The sequence below is a fragment of the Schistocerca serialis genome, chromosome 7 (genome assembly GCF_023864345.2).
Source record: "Schistocerca serialis cubense isolate TAMUIC-IGC-003099 chromosome 7, iqSchSeri2.2, whole genome shotgun sequence".
Taxonomy (NCBI): Eukaryota; Metazoa; Arthropoda; class Insecta; order Orthoptera; family Acrididae; genus Schistocerca; species Schistocerca serialis.
The window spans coordinates 44,264,140-44,283,775 of NC_064644.1; the positions used below are offsets into that span (position 1 = coordinate 44,264,140).

At 48.1% G+C, this 19,636-nt stretch overlaps 1 protein-coding gene across 1 annotated transcript in view; it reads right to left on the reverse strand.

The window, feature by feature from the left end:
• The window catches only part of LOC126412632 (paired box protein Pax-6-like), a 181,046-nt gene that overhangs the window by 117,267 nt on the left and 44,143 nt on the right, over positions 1-19,636 (reverse strand). Inside the window, exon 2 of the mRNA XM_050082308.1 lies at positions 15,999-16,274. Within this exon, the coding sequence (XP_049938265.1) occupies positions 15,999-16,274 (276 nt within the window). The remainder of the gene's footprint in view (positions 1-15,998; positions 16,275-19,636) is intronic.

Sequence of the window (19,636 nt, forward strand, 5' to 3'; positions counted from 1 at the left end):
CCACAGCAAAAAAAAAAAAATGGCTCTGAGCACTATGGGAGCACATCTCAGGTCATCAGTCCCCTAGAACTTAGAACTACTTAAACCTAACTAACCTAAGGACAACACACACATCCATGCCCGAGGCAGGATTCGAACCTGCGACCGTAGCGGTCGCGCAGTGACCACAGCAGTTAAGTCGCGTAGTGCTCAGAGCCATTTGAACCATTTTTTGAACAATGTGAAGAAGGCCAATATACCGCAGAGAATGTCCAGCATATGGTGAAGACGATGAAGATCATGATGTTGCTGCTGATCATGACGACGGTGATGCTGATGATAGTGATGCGATGATGATCATTGTTATTCATAGCTGTCTGCAGATTTTTAAGCCAGAAAGACTGTTTGTCGAAATGCAGTTAACTTTCGCAGAACGGAACGTTTAGTCACGCCGGCGAGAGCCCTTAGCTTCAACGCCTCACGCAGTCTCTGTTGTACGACGGACGGACATTTACACTTGTTGACCGTTGCTAAGCGGTGCGACGCACGGGGTTTTTAACGGTAGACTGCCCCTCAGTGCTGTCAACGTCGCAGATGAGACGCCGCCGGGCCTTTGAGAGCCGGCGGGCCGGCGGCGGTCGCGTGTGGTTGGTACGCCTGTCCCTTAGTTAGCTTATCACCCATCGGCAGCACAAAGGCGCAGAACCGGTTCGCTTCGCCCCTTCACAGAGCGCAGAGGCCTAGTTGAAATTCCTCAGCCTGCCGGAATGGCAGCCGCCGTCCTCATGCGTGACGCCCCAGATCTGGGCTGACGCTAACGTGCACATCACAAGCGATGATGTAACGTGTGCTCGATACGTCATACAAATGGAAGGTGGTGTGTCTAGGAAACCTGCTTACTCGGTTCACTAGACAAACAATCAAACAACTCGTGTTAATGGGTTCTGTTACAATTAATCAAATACAATACTTAACTTTGGCAATTACACTACTGGCCATTAAAACTGCTACACCACGAAGATGACGTGCTACAGACGCGAAATTTAACCGACAGGAAGAGGATCCTGTGATATGCAAATGATTAGCTTTTCAGAGCATTCACACAAGGTTGGCGCCGGTGACGACACCTACAACGTGCTGACATGAGGAAAGTTTCCAACCGATTTCTCATACACAAACAGCAGTTGACCGGCGTTGCCTGGTGAAACGTTGTTATGATGCCTCGTGTAACGAGGAGAAATGCGTACCATCACGTTTCAGACTTTGATAAAGGTCGGATTGTAGCCTATCGCGATTGCGGTTTATGGTATCGCGACATTGCTGCTCGCGTTGGCCGAGATCCAATGACTGTTAGCAGAATATGGAATCGGTGGGTTCAGGAGGGTAATACGGAACGCGATACTGGATCCCAACGGCCTCGTATCACTAGCAGTCGAGATGACAGGCATCTTTTCCGCACGGCTGTAACGGAGCGTGCAGCCACGTCTCGATCCCTGAATCAACAGGTGGAGACTTTGCAAGACAACAACCATCTGCACGAACAGTTCAAGGACGTTTGCAGCAGCATGGACTATCAGCTCGGAGATCGTGGCTGCGGTTACCCTTGACGGTGCATCACAGACAGGAGCGCCTTCGATGGAGTACTCAACGACGAACCTGGGTGCACGAATGGCAAAACGTCAATTTTTCAGATGAATCCAGGTACTGTTTACAGCATCATAATGGTCGCATCCGTGTTCCGCGACATCGCGGTGAACGCACATTGGAAGCGTGTATTCGTCATCGCCATACTGGTGTATCACCCGGCGTGATGCTATGGGGTGCCACTGGTTACACGTTTCGGTCGCCTCTTGTTCGCATTGACGGCACTTTGAACAGTGGGCGTTACATTTCAGATGTGTTACGACCCGTGGCTCTACCCTTCATTCGATCCCTGCGAAACAAGTTTAATTATGTATGTATGTCTGTACGTATATAGTTGTTGTGTTACATAATTAAGTTTTTACCCTCCACGCTGCCCTCCAATACTAAATTGGTGATCCCTTTATGCTTCAGAATATGTCCTACCAACCGATCCCTTCTTCTAGTCAAGCTGTGCCACAAATTTCTCTTCTTCCCAATTCAATTCATTACATCCTCATTAGTTATGTGACCTACCCATCTAATCTTCAGCAACCTTCTGTAGCACCACATTTCGAAAGCTTCTATTCTCTTTTTGTCTAAACTATTTATCGTCCAAGTTTCACTTCCATACATGGCTACACTCCATACAAATACTTTCAGAAAAGACTTCCTGACACTTAAATCTATACTTTATGATAACAAATTTCTCTTCTTCAGAAACACTTTCCTTGCCATTGCCAGTCTACATTTTATAGCCTCTCTACTTCGACCATCATCAGTTATTTTGCTCCCCAAATAGCAAAACTCATTTACTACTTTAAGCCTCTCATTTCTTAATCTAATTCCCGCAGCATCACCCGATTTAATTTGACTACATTCCATTATCCTTGTTTTGCTTTTGTTGATGTTCATCTTATATCCTCCTTTCAAGACACTGTCCATTCCGTTCAACTGCTCTTCCAAGTCCTTTGCTGTCTCTGACAGAATTACAATGTCATCGGCGAACCTCAAAGTTTTTACTTCTTCTCCATGAATTTTAATACCTACTCCGAATTTTTCTTTTGTTTCCTTTAATGCTTGCTCAATATACATATTGAATAACATCGGGGAGAGGCTACAACCCTGTCTCACTCCTTTCCCAACCACTGCTTCCCTTTCATGCCCCTCGACTCTTATAACTGCCATCTGGTTTCTGTACAAATTGTAAATAGCCTTTCGCTCCCTGTATTTGCCCCTGCCACCTTCAGAATTTGAAAGAGAGTGTTCCAGTCAACATTGTCAAAAGCTTTCTCTAAGTCTACAAATGCTAAAAACGTAGGTTTGCCTTTCCTTAATCTATTTTGTAAGATGGGTCGTAAGGTAAGTATTGCCTCACCTGTTCCAAAATTTCTACGAAATCCAAACTGATCTTCCCCGAGGTCGGCTTCTACCAGTTTTTCCATTCGTCTGCCGTGACTTATTAAACTGATAGTTCGTTAATTTTCACATCTGCCAACCCCTGCTTTCTATGGGATTGGAATCATTATATTCTTCTTGAAGTCTGAGGGTATTTCGCCTGTCTCATACATCTTGCTCACCAGATGGTAGAGTTTTGTCATGACTGGCTCTCCTAAGGCTATCAGTAGTTCTAATGGTATGTTGTCTACTCTGGGGCCCTTGTTTCGGCTCAGGTCTTTCAGTGCTCTGTCAAACTCTTTACGCAGTATCATATCTACTATTTCATCCTCATCTACATTCTCTTCCATTTCTATAATATTGTCTCAAGAACATCGCCCTTGCATAGATCCTCTATATATTCCTTCCACCTTTCCGCTTTCCCTTCTTTGCTTAGAACTGGGTTTCCATCTGAGCACTTGATATCCATGCAAGTGGTTCTCCTTTTCTCCAAAGGTCTCTTTAATTTTTCTGTAGGCAGTATCTATCTTACCCCTAGTGATATGCGCCTCTACATCCTTACAGTTGAATACGATATCTAAAACTCACCTCACACGAAGAGAAAGTTTTGGAAAAAGGAATATTCAGTATTTTCACTTATGGATACATTTTTGTAGAAATCTCACTCTGTAAAATAAAAGTTCTGGTCACCGTTTAGTCGTTGTGCTATAAAGACATTAGCGCACTGACGTGTATCGGGTGGCAGTTCTGCACGCGTCAGAATGCAGAAGGCTGCTCTGTAGCTACCTTTCTTCCCCTCCCTGTTTCTCGTGCGGCCACTGTAGCTCAGTCTTCAGTTCGCTTTGCCAGCTAATAGCCACTGCAGTTGATATATTCCTCTTCACCTGAATGTAACCGGACCCTTCCGACGAGGTACAATGGTACTCGTTGAGAAGTGAATGCAGGTTAGCAATTGGAAGGGCCCCCCAGTGAAGGAGCTGGTGGACCAACAGACGCCAGGCGCTCTCGACTGGTAAGTGTTACGGCTGGCAGGTAAGAACGCTCCACTCGCGGCAAGACGTGGAGTGGCGGAGAGGGCGGCTCGGCTATTGTAGCCACCCCAGCCGCGGTCCCCGGCGCCGCTCGGCTAGATGGCCCTCCAGGGAGGCAGAGGCCGCTAACAAGTAACAAGCCCGCAGCAACAGGTCCCGCTGTCGCGCCTGACCGCCGGTCACCGCTGAGCTGTCATCGTCAGCTGGCGGCGCCACCACACTGGCGCCAGTCAGCTGTCCTACTTATGAACGACAATGCTCCAAGCCACAGGGCAGTTGTCTGGCTGGCTTGAACGTCCATCAAACTACATTGAAAGGCCAAAGAAACTGGTATACTTGCCTACTACGGTTTATGGCCCCCACGAGCACGCAGAAGTGCCGCAACAACACGTGGCATGGACTCGACTGATGTCTGAAGTTGACTGGAGGAAATTGACACCATGAATTCGTAAGTGCACGAGGGCGTGCAGATATCTTTTGAAGACCACGTTCCAAGACATCCCAGATATACTCAATAATGTTAATATCTGGGAGTTTGGTGGCCAGCGGAAGTGTGTTGCTCGAGCCATTCTGTACCAATTCGTGCTGGAATTACCCAAGTCCATCGGAATGCACAATGAACATGAATGGATGCAGCTGATCACACAGGATGCTTACGCACACCTGTCAGAGTCGTATCTAGACGTATCAGGAGGCCAATATCACTTCAACTGCATACTCCCCACACCATTACAGAGCCTCCACCAACTTGGACAGTCCCCTGCTGACATGCTTGGTCCATGGATCCGTGAAGTTGTCTCCATATCCGTACAGGTCCATCTGCTCGATACAATTGTTAGATCGGTTACTTCTTCTCCAATGGCAGGTTATGAAGATTTAAGTGAGTTTGAACGTGGTCGACGCACAGCATCTCAGAGGTAGCGATGAGGTGAGGATTTTCCCATACGACCATTTCACGAGTGTACCGTGAATATCAGGAACCAAGTAAAACACAAAATCTGCGACATCGTGCGGCCGGAAAAAGATCCTGCAAGAACGGGACCATCAACGACTGAGGAGAATCTTTCAATGTGACAGGAGTGCAACCGTTCCGCAAATTGCTGCAGATTTCAGTGCTGGGCCATCAACAACTGTCAACGTGCGAACCATTCAAGAAAACATAATTGATATGGGCTTTCGGAGCCGAAGGCCCATTTGTGTACCCTTGGTGACTGCACGACACAAAGTTTTACGCCTTGTCTCGGCCCGCCAACACCGACACTGAAAACATGTTGCCTGGTCGGACGAGTCTCACTACAAATAGTATGGAGCGAGTGGAGATGTACGAGTATGGAGACAACCTCATGAATCCATGGACCGTGCATGTCGGCAGGGGTCTGTTAATGCTGGCGGAGGCTGTAGAACGGTGTGGGGCATGTGCAGTTGGAGTGCTATGTGACCTCTGACACGTCTAGACACGACTCTGACCGATGACACGTACGGAAGCATCCTGTCTGATCACCTGCACCGATTCATATCCACTGCGCATTCCGATGGACTTGGGCCATTCCAGCAGGGCAATGCGACATCTCACAAGTCCAGAACTGCTACAGAGTGGCTCCAGGAAGGGTCTTCTGTGTTTAAACACTTCCGCTGGTCACCAAACGCCCCTGAGATGAACATTACTGAACATATATGGGATGCCTTGCAATGTGCTGTTCAGAAGAGATATTCTCTCCTTTGTACTCTTACGGATTTAACGACAGCCTTGCAGGATTCAAGGTGTCGGTTCCCTCCAGCATTACTTCAGACATTAGTCGAGCCCCTGCCACATGGGGTTGCGACACTTCTGCGTGCTTGTGGGGTCCCCTACACGATAACAGGCAGGTGCACCAGCTTCTCTGGCTCTTCAGTGTATATTGTGTAAATTATGATGTCAAAGTCCTAACACTTTACTGCTATCATAGTTTTGTTTTCTGACATAGGCTTTTCAAACGCTGTATTTGTCTGAATTGCAATTACACTCCTGGAAATGGAAAAAAGAACACATTGAGACCGGTGTGTCAGACCCACCATACTTGCTCTGGACACTGCGAGAGGGCTGTACAAGCAATGATCACATGCACGGCACAGCGGACACACCAGGAACCGCGGTGTTGGCCGTTGAATGGCGCTAGCTGCGCAGCATTTGTGCACCGCCGCCGTCAGTGTCAGCCTGTTTGCCGTGGCATACGGAGCTCCATCGCAGTCTTTAACACTGGTAGCATGCCGCGACAGCGTGGACGTGAACCGTATGTGCAGCTGACGGACTTTGAGCGAGGGCGTATAGTGGGCATGCGGGAGGCCGGGTGGACGTACCGCCGAATTGCTCAACACATGGGGCGTGAGGTCTCCACAGTACATCGATGTTGTCGGCAGTGGTCGGCGGAAGGTGCACGTGCCCGTCGACCTGGGACCGGACAGCAGCGACGCACGGATGCACGCCAAGACCGTAGGATCCTACACAGTGCCGTAGGGGACCGCACCGCCACTTCCCAGCAAATTAGGGACACTGTTGCTCCTGGGGTATCGGCGAAGACCATTCGCAACCGTCTCCATGAAGCTGGGCTACGGTCCCGCACACCGTTAGGCCGTCTTCCGCTCACGCCCCAACATCGTGCAGCCCGCCTCCAGTGGTGTCGCGACAGGCGTGAATGGAGGGACGAATGGAGACGTGTCGTCTTCAGCGATGAGAGTCGCTTCTGCCTTGGTGCCAATGATGGTCGTATGCGTGTTTGGCGCCGTGCAGGTGAGCGCCACAATCAGGACTGCATACGACCGAGGCACACAGGGCCAACACCCGGCATCATGGTGTGGGGAGCGATCTCCTACACTGGCCGTACACCACTGGTGATCGTCGAGGGGACACTGAATAGTGCACGGTACATCCAAACCGTCATCGAACCCATCGTTCTACCATTCCTAGACCGGCAAGGGAACTTGCTGTTCCAACAGGACAATGCACGTCCGCATGTATCCCGTGCCACACAACGTGCTCTAGAAGGTGTAAGTCAACTACGCTGGCCAGCAAGATCTCCGGATCTGTCCCCCATTGAGCATGTTTGGGACTGGATGAAGCGTCGTCTCACGCGGTCTGCACGTCCAGCACGAACGCTGGTCCAACTGAGGCGCCAGGTGGAAATGGCATGGCAAGCCGTTCCACAGGACTACATCCAGCATCTCTACGATCGTCTCCATGGGAGAATAGCAGCCTGCATTGCTGCGAAAGGTGGATATACACTGTACTAGTGCCGACATTGTGCATGCTCTGTTGCCTGTGTCTATGTGCCTGTGGTTCTGTCAGTGTGATCATGTGATGTATCTGACCCCAGGAATGTGTCAATAAAGTTTCCCCTTCCTGGGACAATGAATTCACGGTGTTCTTATTTCAATTTCCAGGAGTGTAGTTGTTAATTGTGCTAAAGTCACCTACTACCTGTAAGAACTCATTCAAACAAATTATTACTATATTGAGACATTATATACAGAGGCAGGACAAAAATGTCGAAATACGAAACACACAACACATTACCATGCCTAATAAGGTGCAGGAACCCATTGGTATTAAAAAGAGCTTTCAGTGGTCTGACATTGGATAAATAAAGGTGCATGACGGATTTAAAGCGAGTCTTATACCACTCTCGGCAACGGACCTGTCGCAGTGGATACACCGGTTCCCGTCAGATCATCGAAGTTAAGCGCTGTCGGGCGTGGCCGGCACTTGGATGGGTGACCATCCGGGCCGCCGTGCGCTGTTGCCATTTTTCGGGTGCACTCAGCCTCGTGATGCCAATTGAGGAGCTACTCGACCGTATAGTAGCGGCTCCGTTCAAAGAAAACCATCATAACGAACGGGAGGGCGGTGTGCTGACCACACGCCCCTCCTATCCGCATCCTCCGTTGAGGGTGACACGGCGGTCGGATGGTCCCGATGGGCCTCTTGTGGCCTGAAGACGGAGTGCTTAGACCAATCTTTCTGCAAAATAGTGGCAAGTTCAGGTAAAAAATGGAAATGTCGTGTGGCTAGGGCCTCCCGTCGGGTAGACCGTTCGCCCAGTGCAGGTCTTTCGATTTGACGCCACTTCGGCGACCTGCGTATCGATGGGGATGAAATGATGATGATTAGGACAACACAACACCCAGTCCCTGAGCGGAGAAAATTTCCGACCCAGCCGGGAATCGAACCCGGGCCCTTCGGATTGACAGTCTGTCACGCTGACCACTCAGCTACCGGGGCGGACTAAAAAACGATGATGGAGGTAGACAGCGATGACGCACGCTTCTCTGCAAAGCAGACCACAAAGGCTCAGTAGCGTTGAGATCTGGTGTCTGTGATGGCCAGAGAAGATGCGACAGTTCATACTCGTACTCACAAAACCACTCCTGGACGGTTCGAGCTGAGTGAACAGTGGTCCTGCCGTCTCTGAACAGAACACCGCCATTAGGGGGCACACATTGCACCATTGGATGGACACAGAGAAAATAATCACGTAATCCTCAACAGCAATGCGGCCTGGCAGGAGGCCATGGAATAACTTGTTACGGCTTCCAAATCAGCACCGAACCCCAGTCGTGTTTCACTTTTGTGTCGTAGAAGTTGGAAACAGCGTGTAGCTGGACTCATCCGACCAAACGGCTTTCTTCCATTGCTCCGTAGTCCAGGTTTTATGGCTTCGGCCGCACGCTTTCCTATTGTGCGCATTTGTATCATTAACGAGTCGTCTTGGAATTCCAGCTCACGCATCAATTCCATGTTTATGGCTCTCTCATTGTGTTGTTTCGGTGCTGACAGGATTCGTGAATATGATATCCAGTTCGGCAGTGACTTTTGGAGCGGTCGTCCTTTCAGTTTTCGTCGCAGTCCTAATCAATGACCGTCCCTCACTATAGCACAACACATACTTCCGTCCGCGTTTTGACTTAACAGATGATGTTTTTCCGCTTTCCGTCTACGCGATATGAAACGGTGCCTGTTGTAACTCAAACACTTCGGCTAAGCACCGTCTGAAAGTCCAAGTTGGAATTCACGTAGCTCCGACATAACGCGCTCACAAATACACAGAACGCTTTTCTGGCCACGGTTGGCATATGCAATTTAAGAAGGACATTGCTCAGCTGCCGCTCGTGGTCAAACGCAACAGCGCAACTTGCACGCTTGGCTAGCATCTGCATTTATGTTGAAACATGCGTTTCCCGTGATGTATCGATATTTTCGGCCAGGCCTACATATTTTATTGTTATTTTACACTACTGGCCATTAAAATTGCTTCACCAAGAAGATGACGTGCTACAGACGCGAAATTTAACAGACAGAAAGAAGATGCTGTGATATGAAAATGATTTGCTTTTCAGAGCATTCACGCAAGGTTGGCGCCGGTGGCGACACCTACAACGTGCTGATATGAGGAAAGTTTCCAACCGATTTCTCATACACAAACAGCAGTTGAGCGGAGTTGCCTGGTGAAACGTTGTCATGCCTCGCGAAAGGAGTAGAAATGCTACCATCACGTTTCCGACTTTGATAAAGGTAGGATTGTAGCCTATCCCGATTGCAGTTTATCGTATCGAGACATTGCTGCTCGCGTTGGTCGAGATCGAATGACTGTTAGCAGAATATGGAATCGGTGGCTTCAGGAGGGTAATACGGAACGCCGTGCTGGATCCCAACGGCCTCATATCACAAACAGTGGAGATGACAGGCATCTTATCCGCATGGCTGTAACGGATCGTGCAGCCACGTCTCGATCCCTGAGTCAACAAATGGGGACGTTTGAAAGACAACCATCTACACGAACAGTTTAACGACGTTTGCAGCAGCATGGACTATCAGCTCGGAGACCGTGGCTGCGGTTACCCTTGACGGTGCATCACAGACAGGAACGCCTGCGATGGTGTACTCAACGACGAACCTGGGTGCACGAATGGCAAATCGTCATTTTCTCTGATGAATCCGGGTTTTTACAGCATCATGATGGTCGCATCCGAGTTTGGCGACATCGCGGTGAACGCACATTGGAAGCGTGTATTCGTCATCACCATACTTGCGTATCACCCGGCGTGATCGTATGGGGTGCCATTGGTTACATGTCTCTGTCACCTCTTGTTCGCATTGACGGCACTTTGAACAGTGGACGTTGCATTTCAGATGTGTTACGACCCGTGGCTCTACCCTCCATTCGATCCCTGAGAAACCCTACATTTCAGCAGGATAATGCACGACCTCATGTTGCAGGTGCTGTACGGGCCTGTCTGGATACAGAAAATGTGCGACTGCTGTCTTGGCCAGCACCATTCTCCAGATCTCTCACCAATTGAGAACGTCTGGTCAATGGTGGCCGAGCAAGTGGCTCGTCACAATACGGCAGTCACTACTCTTGATGAACTTGATGAACTGTGGTATCGTGTTGAAGCTGCATGGGCAGCTGTACCTGTACACGCCATCCAAGTTCTGTTTGACTCGATGCCCAGGCGTATCAAGGCCGTTATTACGGCCAGCAGTGATTGTTCTGGGTACTGATTTCTCAGGATCTATGCACCCAAATTGCGTGAAAATGTAATCACATGTCAGTTCTAGTATAATATATTTGTCCAATGAATACCCGTTTACCATATGCATTTCTCTTCTTGGTGTAGCAATTGTAATGGCGGGTAGTGTAATTCAAACGTTATGAATTTGGGGTACAGTAAAAGTGGGGTTGCCGGCAAGGTGTGTTTGGGGAAGGGGAGGGAGAAGAAGTGACAAACTCGGACCACCGTCCCCCTTCCCCCCCCCCCCTCCCCCTCAGTACTGAACCCAGAATCTCACGGCACGGGACGAATAAATATGAAGATGCAGACGTGGGAGTCGTTACGCCACGGAGGACTAATGACAAAAGAGGTTGCTGCACTAACAGCAAAGTGAGAATGATGTTCGGGTGTGGGGACTGGAGTGGGGAGCCGTGTTGTCGGGTGGAGGCGATATGTTTACAGCGCGGTAGACTGGGAGGCAGCGGACAAAGATCGAGACGTATCGGCGAGATGAGAGGCGACAGCTGCCGAGCCAGCCGCGGCCAGGCACAAAGCCATTGTGGGAGCTGCCTTTGTGCGCACCGCTTGCTACAAAGTGCGGACACCGCCAGCGCCGGCTGCGCTTCAGAACGCCGGACACTGCCAGCCCGCACAGCGCAGACCAGGAGGGAAGCGTGCCGCTTTGGCCCGTCTGGGAAGCTGCAAATGCTTTGGCCGCGGCTCAATTTCGTTTTCGCTGCGTTTACACGGGACCGAACTTGCGGAAGACGAATGTCGAACAAGTCGTCTGTGGGCCGGACATGTCATCGTAGAAACATTGTGGAGCCCCTCAGGGTTCAGACCTTGAACCATTGCTTTTCTCGCCGCATTTCAATGGCGCTTCAATTGTGCTTCATTCGTGCAACTGCCACTTCTATGCTGATGGTACCCACTTGTGGCTAAGCGCCAGAGCTAAGAACATTGCTACTGCTGCATCAGGCACGGAAGACGGCGTTTGTTTTGAGTTACTATTGGGGCAACAACTCAATCTGTAACCAAACCCTAATGAGTTACACGGATCCTCACGCGAAAGCTGGTCAGCGGAGTTCTTAATGGTATCCAATTACCATATTAAAAAAAAGTGAAATATCTGAGCAGAATCTTGGATGAGCATCTAAATTGCGAAGAACTTATTGTTGCAACAGGTAGCAAATCTATCTCTTGCCTGCTTGTAAACCAAAAACGTACAAAATTATTCCACGTCAAATTAAAAGTAGTCCTTCTTTAGTCATGCCAAACCTTTACTAATTCAGTACGCCAAAAATAGCGGATCCAGCTGTCTGAATGCTTGAGTGAGTAATGCTCAGTTAGGCTGGATGTGATTAGAGAGGCAAAACGATTTTCACACTCCCCTTTTTCTTCTAATTCATCGTGTCCTTGGCCACTTGTGTCGTCCTCAATGCCTCTCCTCACTTTTAATAATTTAATACACTGCTCGTGGTCTCGCGGTAGCGTTCTCGCTTCCCCAGCACAGTGTCCCAGGTTCGATTCCCGGCGGGGTCAGGGATTTTCACCAGCCTCGAGATGACTGGGTGTTATTGTGTCGTCTTCCTAATCATCATTCATCCCCATTACGGTCGGAGGAAGGCAATGGCAAACCACCTCCACTAGGACCTTGCCAAGTACGGCGGTGCGGGTCTCCCTCCCGCATCGTCCCCTACGCTCTGTTACGGAGTATGGGACTTCAGCAGCAGCAATACACTTACCATTCCGTAACTGCAAATCCAGACTGGATACGTCCAGCATCTTGGCTGTGCCTTTGTGTAACACTAAATCTTTCTCCACCCCCTGTTCCATTTCAGCCACGCTACTGTGGAACAAACTAATCTCTAAACTCCGGCTTGTGCAAAGCCACTAGGCATTCAAGAGGAGACCGAAGCATTACCTATTATCTTCAGAGTAGATTCCCTCTCGGCACGCCGGCCGGGGTGGACGAGTGGTTCTAGGCGCTACACTTTGGAACCGCGAGACCGCTACGGTTGCAGGCTCGAATCCTGCCTCGGGCATGGATGTGTGTGCTGTCCTTGGGTTAGTTAGGTTTAAGTAGTTCTAAGATCGAGGGGACTGATGACCTCAGAAGTTAAGTCTCATAGTGCTCAGAGCCATTTGAACCTCTCGGCATATCGCAGCGCAGCTGTTTTCCTTCTGTCCAACAGCTAACAGTATCTCCGTCACGTTATGAACTATTCGTACTTTTCTAGTTCCTTTCCATTGTTTTCTTCCTTGCGTTTCATGTGCTAATCTTACCCTATTGTTCCTCGTACTTTTCTGATCATTCAGCTTCTTCTCCACATTGATTCTTTCTTTACTGCCACCACACATCTCTGTTAAGGTTCATTACTCGCATTTGACAACAACGTAACGAGACAATTTTAATGAGACTGACAGTTATTAAATTCCAAATGTTTACTAACAAATATATTGTTATTATTATTACTGGTATTATTCCTCATGCACTACGCAAACGGTAATTTTGATTCACAAATAATGTCAGGTTAGATGTAAGAGAGGCTAAGATGAAATAAAGGAGTTTTGCTATCGCGTTTACATGTTAGGACAGAACTGGTTTTCTCGACATTGTTGTTTTACACGACTAGTGTCCGTTTCGTCAGCGCGATGAAGTGCGGTTATTTCGTATTTTCTTAACAGAGACAGTACAGCTGCGTTATAGATATCAATGCATTCATTGTGGAGAGGAAGAGGACAATGCTGAAGAAGAGATGTTTAAAAATGTGTGCAAAGTGATCATTGCTGCTAACTTAATGTACTCCAACCCTTTGAACACTTGGAGTGACACAAACTTCGGAATGAGTCAATAAAGGTTTTTGCTTTGTGCACGGAATTAGAGAATGTTTTGACATTAGCCATAGTCTTGTTCAAGGGCCTTTGCCACTGAAATAAAGAATGGTTATAATAAATTACGAATTAGGCAACTACGTGTTACTAAACTTTTTGATTTTGCTGATTTAGCAAATATGTCAACATTTACTTATACTTTTCCATTCGTATAACAGAATGGTTTCTTCTTTTTCTTGACTCCAGTCGAAGTCACTTCCACATTCAACTACCATGGGAAATCACTTCCAAATCAAGCTACGTTGTAAAAAGCAAGTAGTAATCCGACAACCCACTCAAGACTCAAATGTGGTAGAATATTTATGTGGAGCGAAAATCGATTGTGGTGGTTGAAATGCGGCAGCCAGACACTGATCTATAGACTCCGTATTGGATTATCTACTTGACCAGCCAAAAGTTGCTGAAAAACCGATTTACGTAAAACTGGATTTGGAAACCTCTGTAATCGTAGTATTTCTGGGAAAACGTTTTTATGGAACAATAGCTACAAATAGTAAGTCGTGTACTTCGTACTTAACCAACGTAAAACAAAGCGCAATGTTATGTAGACCCCTCAATTTTGATGGGGACTTTTCGCTTCCTGAGGACAAATCACTACTGGTGTGCCATAGGGTTCAATACTGTGTCCAATTATACTCTAGTCGCACAGTGACTGTAAACGCGATCCAGAACACATGGCAGTAATAGTAACAGTTGACTAAAAAGTGTAATTAGCCTATCGAAAATACAATGAGAAACAATAACTATGTCACACAGTTTGTTAATTAAATCAGCTCAGGACGATGTTGTATGGAGTCACTCAACTTTTCAGCATACTTCGGAGATGGTTGCACAACAGTTCGAACAGCTCACGGAATGTGGTAGATGCTTGAATATACTGTTTCTTACCAGATGAGTCTAGTTAAATAATATAAAACGAGAGTCATATGTATAGTTACATATGAAGATTAGTAATTTATCCATCCTCACAAATTGTAGTTGTATATGTCGAAATAATCAGCAAAAAGTTGCATAAAGGAAATTTAATGTCTTAACCGGTTTCGGGCACTTACTGCTCTTCTTCAGAAGGTTATACCTATCACATTATTTGCGAGCGTCAGCAGTAAGATGCATACAGAAAATGCCCTGCACGCGCAGGTTCCCGGGTTCGATTCTCGGCGGGGTCAGGGATTTTCTCTGCCTCGTGATGACTGGGTGTTGTGTGCTGTCCTTAGGTTAGTTAGGTTTAAGTAGTTCTAAGTTCTAGGGGACTGATGACCAAAGATGTTAAGTCCCACAGTGCTCAGAGCCATTTGAACCAAAATGCCCTGGTCATGTCGTTCACAGTGCATGTACAAAACTGGTATAAAAGAGCTGAACAACAAGTGCAGAGATCATGCCAGTTCGGCTTCCACTATTTTGGTACAGGCACTATGAACCGTAAGACAACAGAATTGAGCTTTATGCAGCTTATTGTCGACACTCAAGTGCCGGCCGGAGTGGCCGAGCGGTTCTGGGCGCTACAGTCTAGAACCGCGCGACCGCTGCGGTCGCGGGTTCGAATCCTGCCTCGGGCATGGATGTGTGTGATGTCCTTAGGTTAGTTAGGTTTAAGTAGTTCTAAGTTCTAGGGGACTTATGACCACAGCAGTTGAGTCCCATAGTGCTCAGAGACTTTTTTTTTATGACACTCAAGTAAAGCGATAGGTAGAACCTTCTGAAGAAGGGCACAGAGTGCCCCAAACCGGTTAAGACATTAAATTTCTTTCACGCAAATGGTTGGCGTTTGTTTCGATACGTATGCAAATGATAGGCGCCTACGAGAGTAACTTAAAAACCGATCAAAATCTAACAAAGTATTCATGCATATTGAAATTTTTATTTATGTATTTACAAAAAATGTTCAAATTTGTGTGAAATCTTATCGGACTTAACTTCTAAGGTCATCAGTCTCTAAGCTTACACAATACTTAACCTAAATTATCCTAAGGACAAACACACACACACCCATGCCCGAGGGAGGACTGTAACCTCCGCCGGGACCAGACGCACAGTCCATGACTGCAGCGCCTTAGACCGCTCGGCTAATCCTGCGCGGCTATGTATTTACAGACAATAATATGACTAGCATACCGACAAGGGAGGAAAAGTGCGTAGTATAGGACTACGGTATGAAATATACTAACGTCCGTTTTTGTAAACAAACTGTGTGATTTGCGAACCAGATAGAGGCGGTAACAGTCGCTGTGTGATGAGGCTGCACCAACTCGTTCCTAAGTGTGCACAGCCCGCAGTGTGAACCAGGTCTGTCGCGGTTAACGATGAGAAAAACGTCGAGTGTGAGGCTGACTTTAGTGAGCGACGTCCTCGGCGAATGTCTTCGGCTCGGCTGTGCGACACTCAGAATAGTGGTGGTCGCTTCACGACGAGATCTGCGAACACGCTGCGCCTCGCTCACGTAAAGAGGGACCCTCCGAGTAAGACTGGGGTTCTCCGGCGCTCCGAGCCGCAGCACTACAGCCACGGCGGGGACGCTGCGGAGGCGGGGTGGCGGCGCGAAGTGTCACTAACGCGGCCGGAAGCGCGCGTCGCACGCCGTGGGCAGGAGTGAGTGGCGAGGGAGGAGGAGGGGGGGTGGGGGGCACGCGTGGCGTCGCGACGCCCCGGCGCCGGGCCGCGCCATTTGTGAGTCAAATGAGGACGGAGGGCGGCCCTCCCCCGCCGGAAGGGCGCGCGTCGACGCCGGATGCGCCGCGTCCGGCAGCCGTCTGCCAACCTGCGCGGCCCTCGCAGCCTCCGTCGAGCTGGAAGCAGCCGTGGAACGACCCGTTGTGTGGTGGCCGTTCGCTGCTCACATCACCCTCACACGGGGCATGTTTCACAACGTGAAGAACGCCAAACGTTGTTTCTAGCGTGGTCGGTTCACGTTCGAAAACTACACTACTGGCCATTACAATTGTTACACCAAGAAGAAACGCAGATGATAAACGGGTATTTATTGGAAAAATATATTGCACTAGAACTGACATGTGATTACACTCTCACGCAATTTGGGTGTATAGATCCTGAGAAGTCAGTACCCAGAACAACCACCTCTGGCCGTAATAACGACCTTGATACGCCTGGGCATTGAGTCAAACAGAGCTTGCATGGCGTATACAGGTACAGCTGCTCATGCAGCTTCAACACGATACCACAGTTCATCAAGAGTAGTGACTGGCGTATTGTGCCGAGCCAGTTGCTCGGCCACCATTGACCAGACGTTTTCAATTGGAGAGAGATCTGTACAATGTTCTGGCCAGGGCAGCAGTCGAACATTTTCTCTATTCAGAAAGGCCCGTACAGGACCTGCAACATGCGGTCGTGCATTATCCTGCTGAAATGTAGGGTTTCGCAGGGATCGAATGAAGGGTAGAACCACGGGTCGTAACACATCTGAAATGTAACGATCACTGTTCAAAGTGCCGTCAGTGCGAACAAGAGGTGACCTAGACGTGTAACCAATCGTACGCCATACCATCACGCTGGGTGATACGACAGTATGGCGATGACGAATACACGCTTCCAACGTGCGCTCACCGCGAAGTCGCCAAACACGGCTGCGACCATCATGATGCTGTAAACAGAAGCCGGATTCATCAGAAAAAATGACGTTTTGCCATTCGTGCATCCAGGTTCGTTGTTGAGTACACCATCGCAGGCGCTCCTGTCTGTGATGCAGCGTCGAGGGTAACCGCAGCCATGGTCTCCGAGCTGATAGTCCATGCTGCTGCAAACGTCGTCGAACTGTTCGTGCAGATGGTTGTCGTCTTGCAAACGTCCACATCTGTTGATTCGGGGATCGAAACGTGGCTCCAAGATCCGTTACAGCCATGCGGATAAGATGCCTGTCATGTCGACTGCTAGTGATACGAGACCGTTGGGATCTAGCACGGCGTTCCGTATTACCCTACTGATTCCATATTCTGCTAACCGTCACTGGATCTCGACCAATGCGAGCAGCAATGTCTCGATACGATAAACCGCAATCGCGGTAGGCTACAATCCGACCTTTATAAAAGTCGGAAACGTGATGGTACGCATTTCTCCTCCTTACACGAGGCACCACAACAACGTTTCACCATGCAACGCCGGTCAACTGCTGTTTGTGTATGAGAAATCGGTTGGAAACTTTCCTCATGTCAGCACGTTGTAGGTGTCGCCACCGGCGCCAACCTTGTGTGAATGCTCTGAAAAGCTAATCATTTGCATATCACAGCATCTTCTTCCTGTCGGTTAAATTTCGCGTCTGCAGCACGTCATCTTCGTGGTGTAGCAATTTAAATAGCCAGTAGTGTAGGTAGTACATGACATGACACGGGCCCCTGTACATAATTTTCCAACCACAGGCAACCTGCTACATCTCTCGCAGTCTTCGTGGTGCTGATACAGTGCAGCTGTGAGGAAGCCACTCGCTGTTTATGCCACTCTCACACGGGGCGTGTTTGACAACGCGAAGAACGCCAAATGTGGTTTGCAACGTGGCTGGTCCACGCTTGGAAACGAGCTGGCACGTCACGCGGAAAGTGCACCTGCGCGTGATTTTCGCCCAAGCGCTTTCCACTGGCAGTTTCTGGCTACTACAAAAAAATAGCTCTGAGTACTATGGGACTTAACATCTGTGGCCATCAGTCCCCTAGAACTTAGAACTACTTAAACCTAACTAACCTAAGGACACCACGCACATCCATGCCCGAGGCAGGATTCGAACCTGCGACCGTAGCAGTCTCGCGGTTGCGGACTGAAGCGCCTAGAACCGCACGGCCACCTTGGCCGGCTGCCTACTACACCCATTGGCCAAACCACGCAATTTGTTTACGAAAACGGGAGCTCGTGTAACAGCTACCTTAACCCTGTTATTGAGCGGAGAGCGCTCTCATTTGTATATCACGCTGAAGATTCTTTCTCACACTTCCGTTAAAGTAACGAGAAGGCTCCACAAACTTTTAAAAATGTGAAGGTGAATTGGAGAATTTTGGAGAAACAGGACAGAATTGACAACCTATCAGTTCACAGTATACGTCTCTATCCACCATAATACAGTTGACACATGATATTTTAGTCCTTCTGTGTGATCTCTCAGTATACTAACAGCTTTAGCGGAGATGTGTCATTGCTTTACACTTAATATAACAAACCGCAAGAAAATCGACAAGGTTTTCATAAATACTCAATACGCCTCCACATTGAAACGGCATTCGTTCAGAACTAGCAAATCGTAGCACGTAAAGCATCATACATATACGAAAAACGGTTAGGAACCGATACGTTATATCTAGTCTTTTTGTAATGAAATGATCGTATGACATTACTGGTCAGCAGACCCTGTATTTATGTTTGACGCTGTTTCGGCGACTTGGGCGTCAAAGGGTATGAGATGAAGTTAGGAGAGCAACACAGACACTCAGCCATCGAGTTTAGGAATTCTCCGACTTGGCCGGGAATCGAACTCGGTATCCAGTGATTTGGAGGCAGCGACGCTAACCACTACATTAAGAGCTGTGGACGCTTTTTTGTAACACGAAGTCGCACCAAAAACGAAACTTTTCGAGAGATCTTCACTGTAGCTGTGGCTGTGCTTTGAAACTACGTATGTTCACAGTACCTAAGTTATGACAAAAATATTACCAAATTATTTCTTTATTTGTAAATGACGTAATTCAACTTCTACGTATCACGTAGAAAGCCATTTTCCATCTCAGTGGCCACGTTACTCTCCACGCTGCAAAAGTCTGGCTCATCCGATTTTTCATCCTGTGACACCACTAAAACCATCCAGCTGCACATACGTCTGGGCAAACGATACTCGCGCCCAAAGGAGCTCGAAATTTCCCTGTATGTCGTAGAGCTCGATACAATATCGATTCTATTCGAATTATCACGTCATGTACTAAAAAATTGCCACAAGAACAAGGTATAGCACTGCTTGAAATTTGACAGTTCGTGAAAAATAGGTGGGAATCGTAAACACCATACAGACTCCTTTTCTATTTGGACTACTTTAAAATAGGAGCTCCCATACAGTATTTATAGATACCGTACACAGGGTGTGGCAGGAGGAATGGTAAATATTCAGAGATATGATGGGAATGATATTAGATAAGCACTTTTTCGGTGGAAGATGTGTGTTTCACAAAAGCGAAGATGAACATGTGCTAATACCTGTTGAG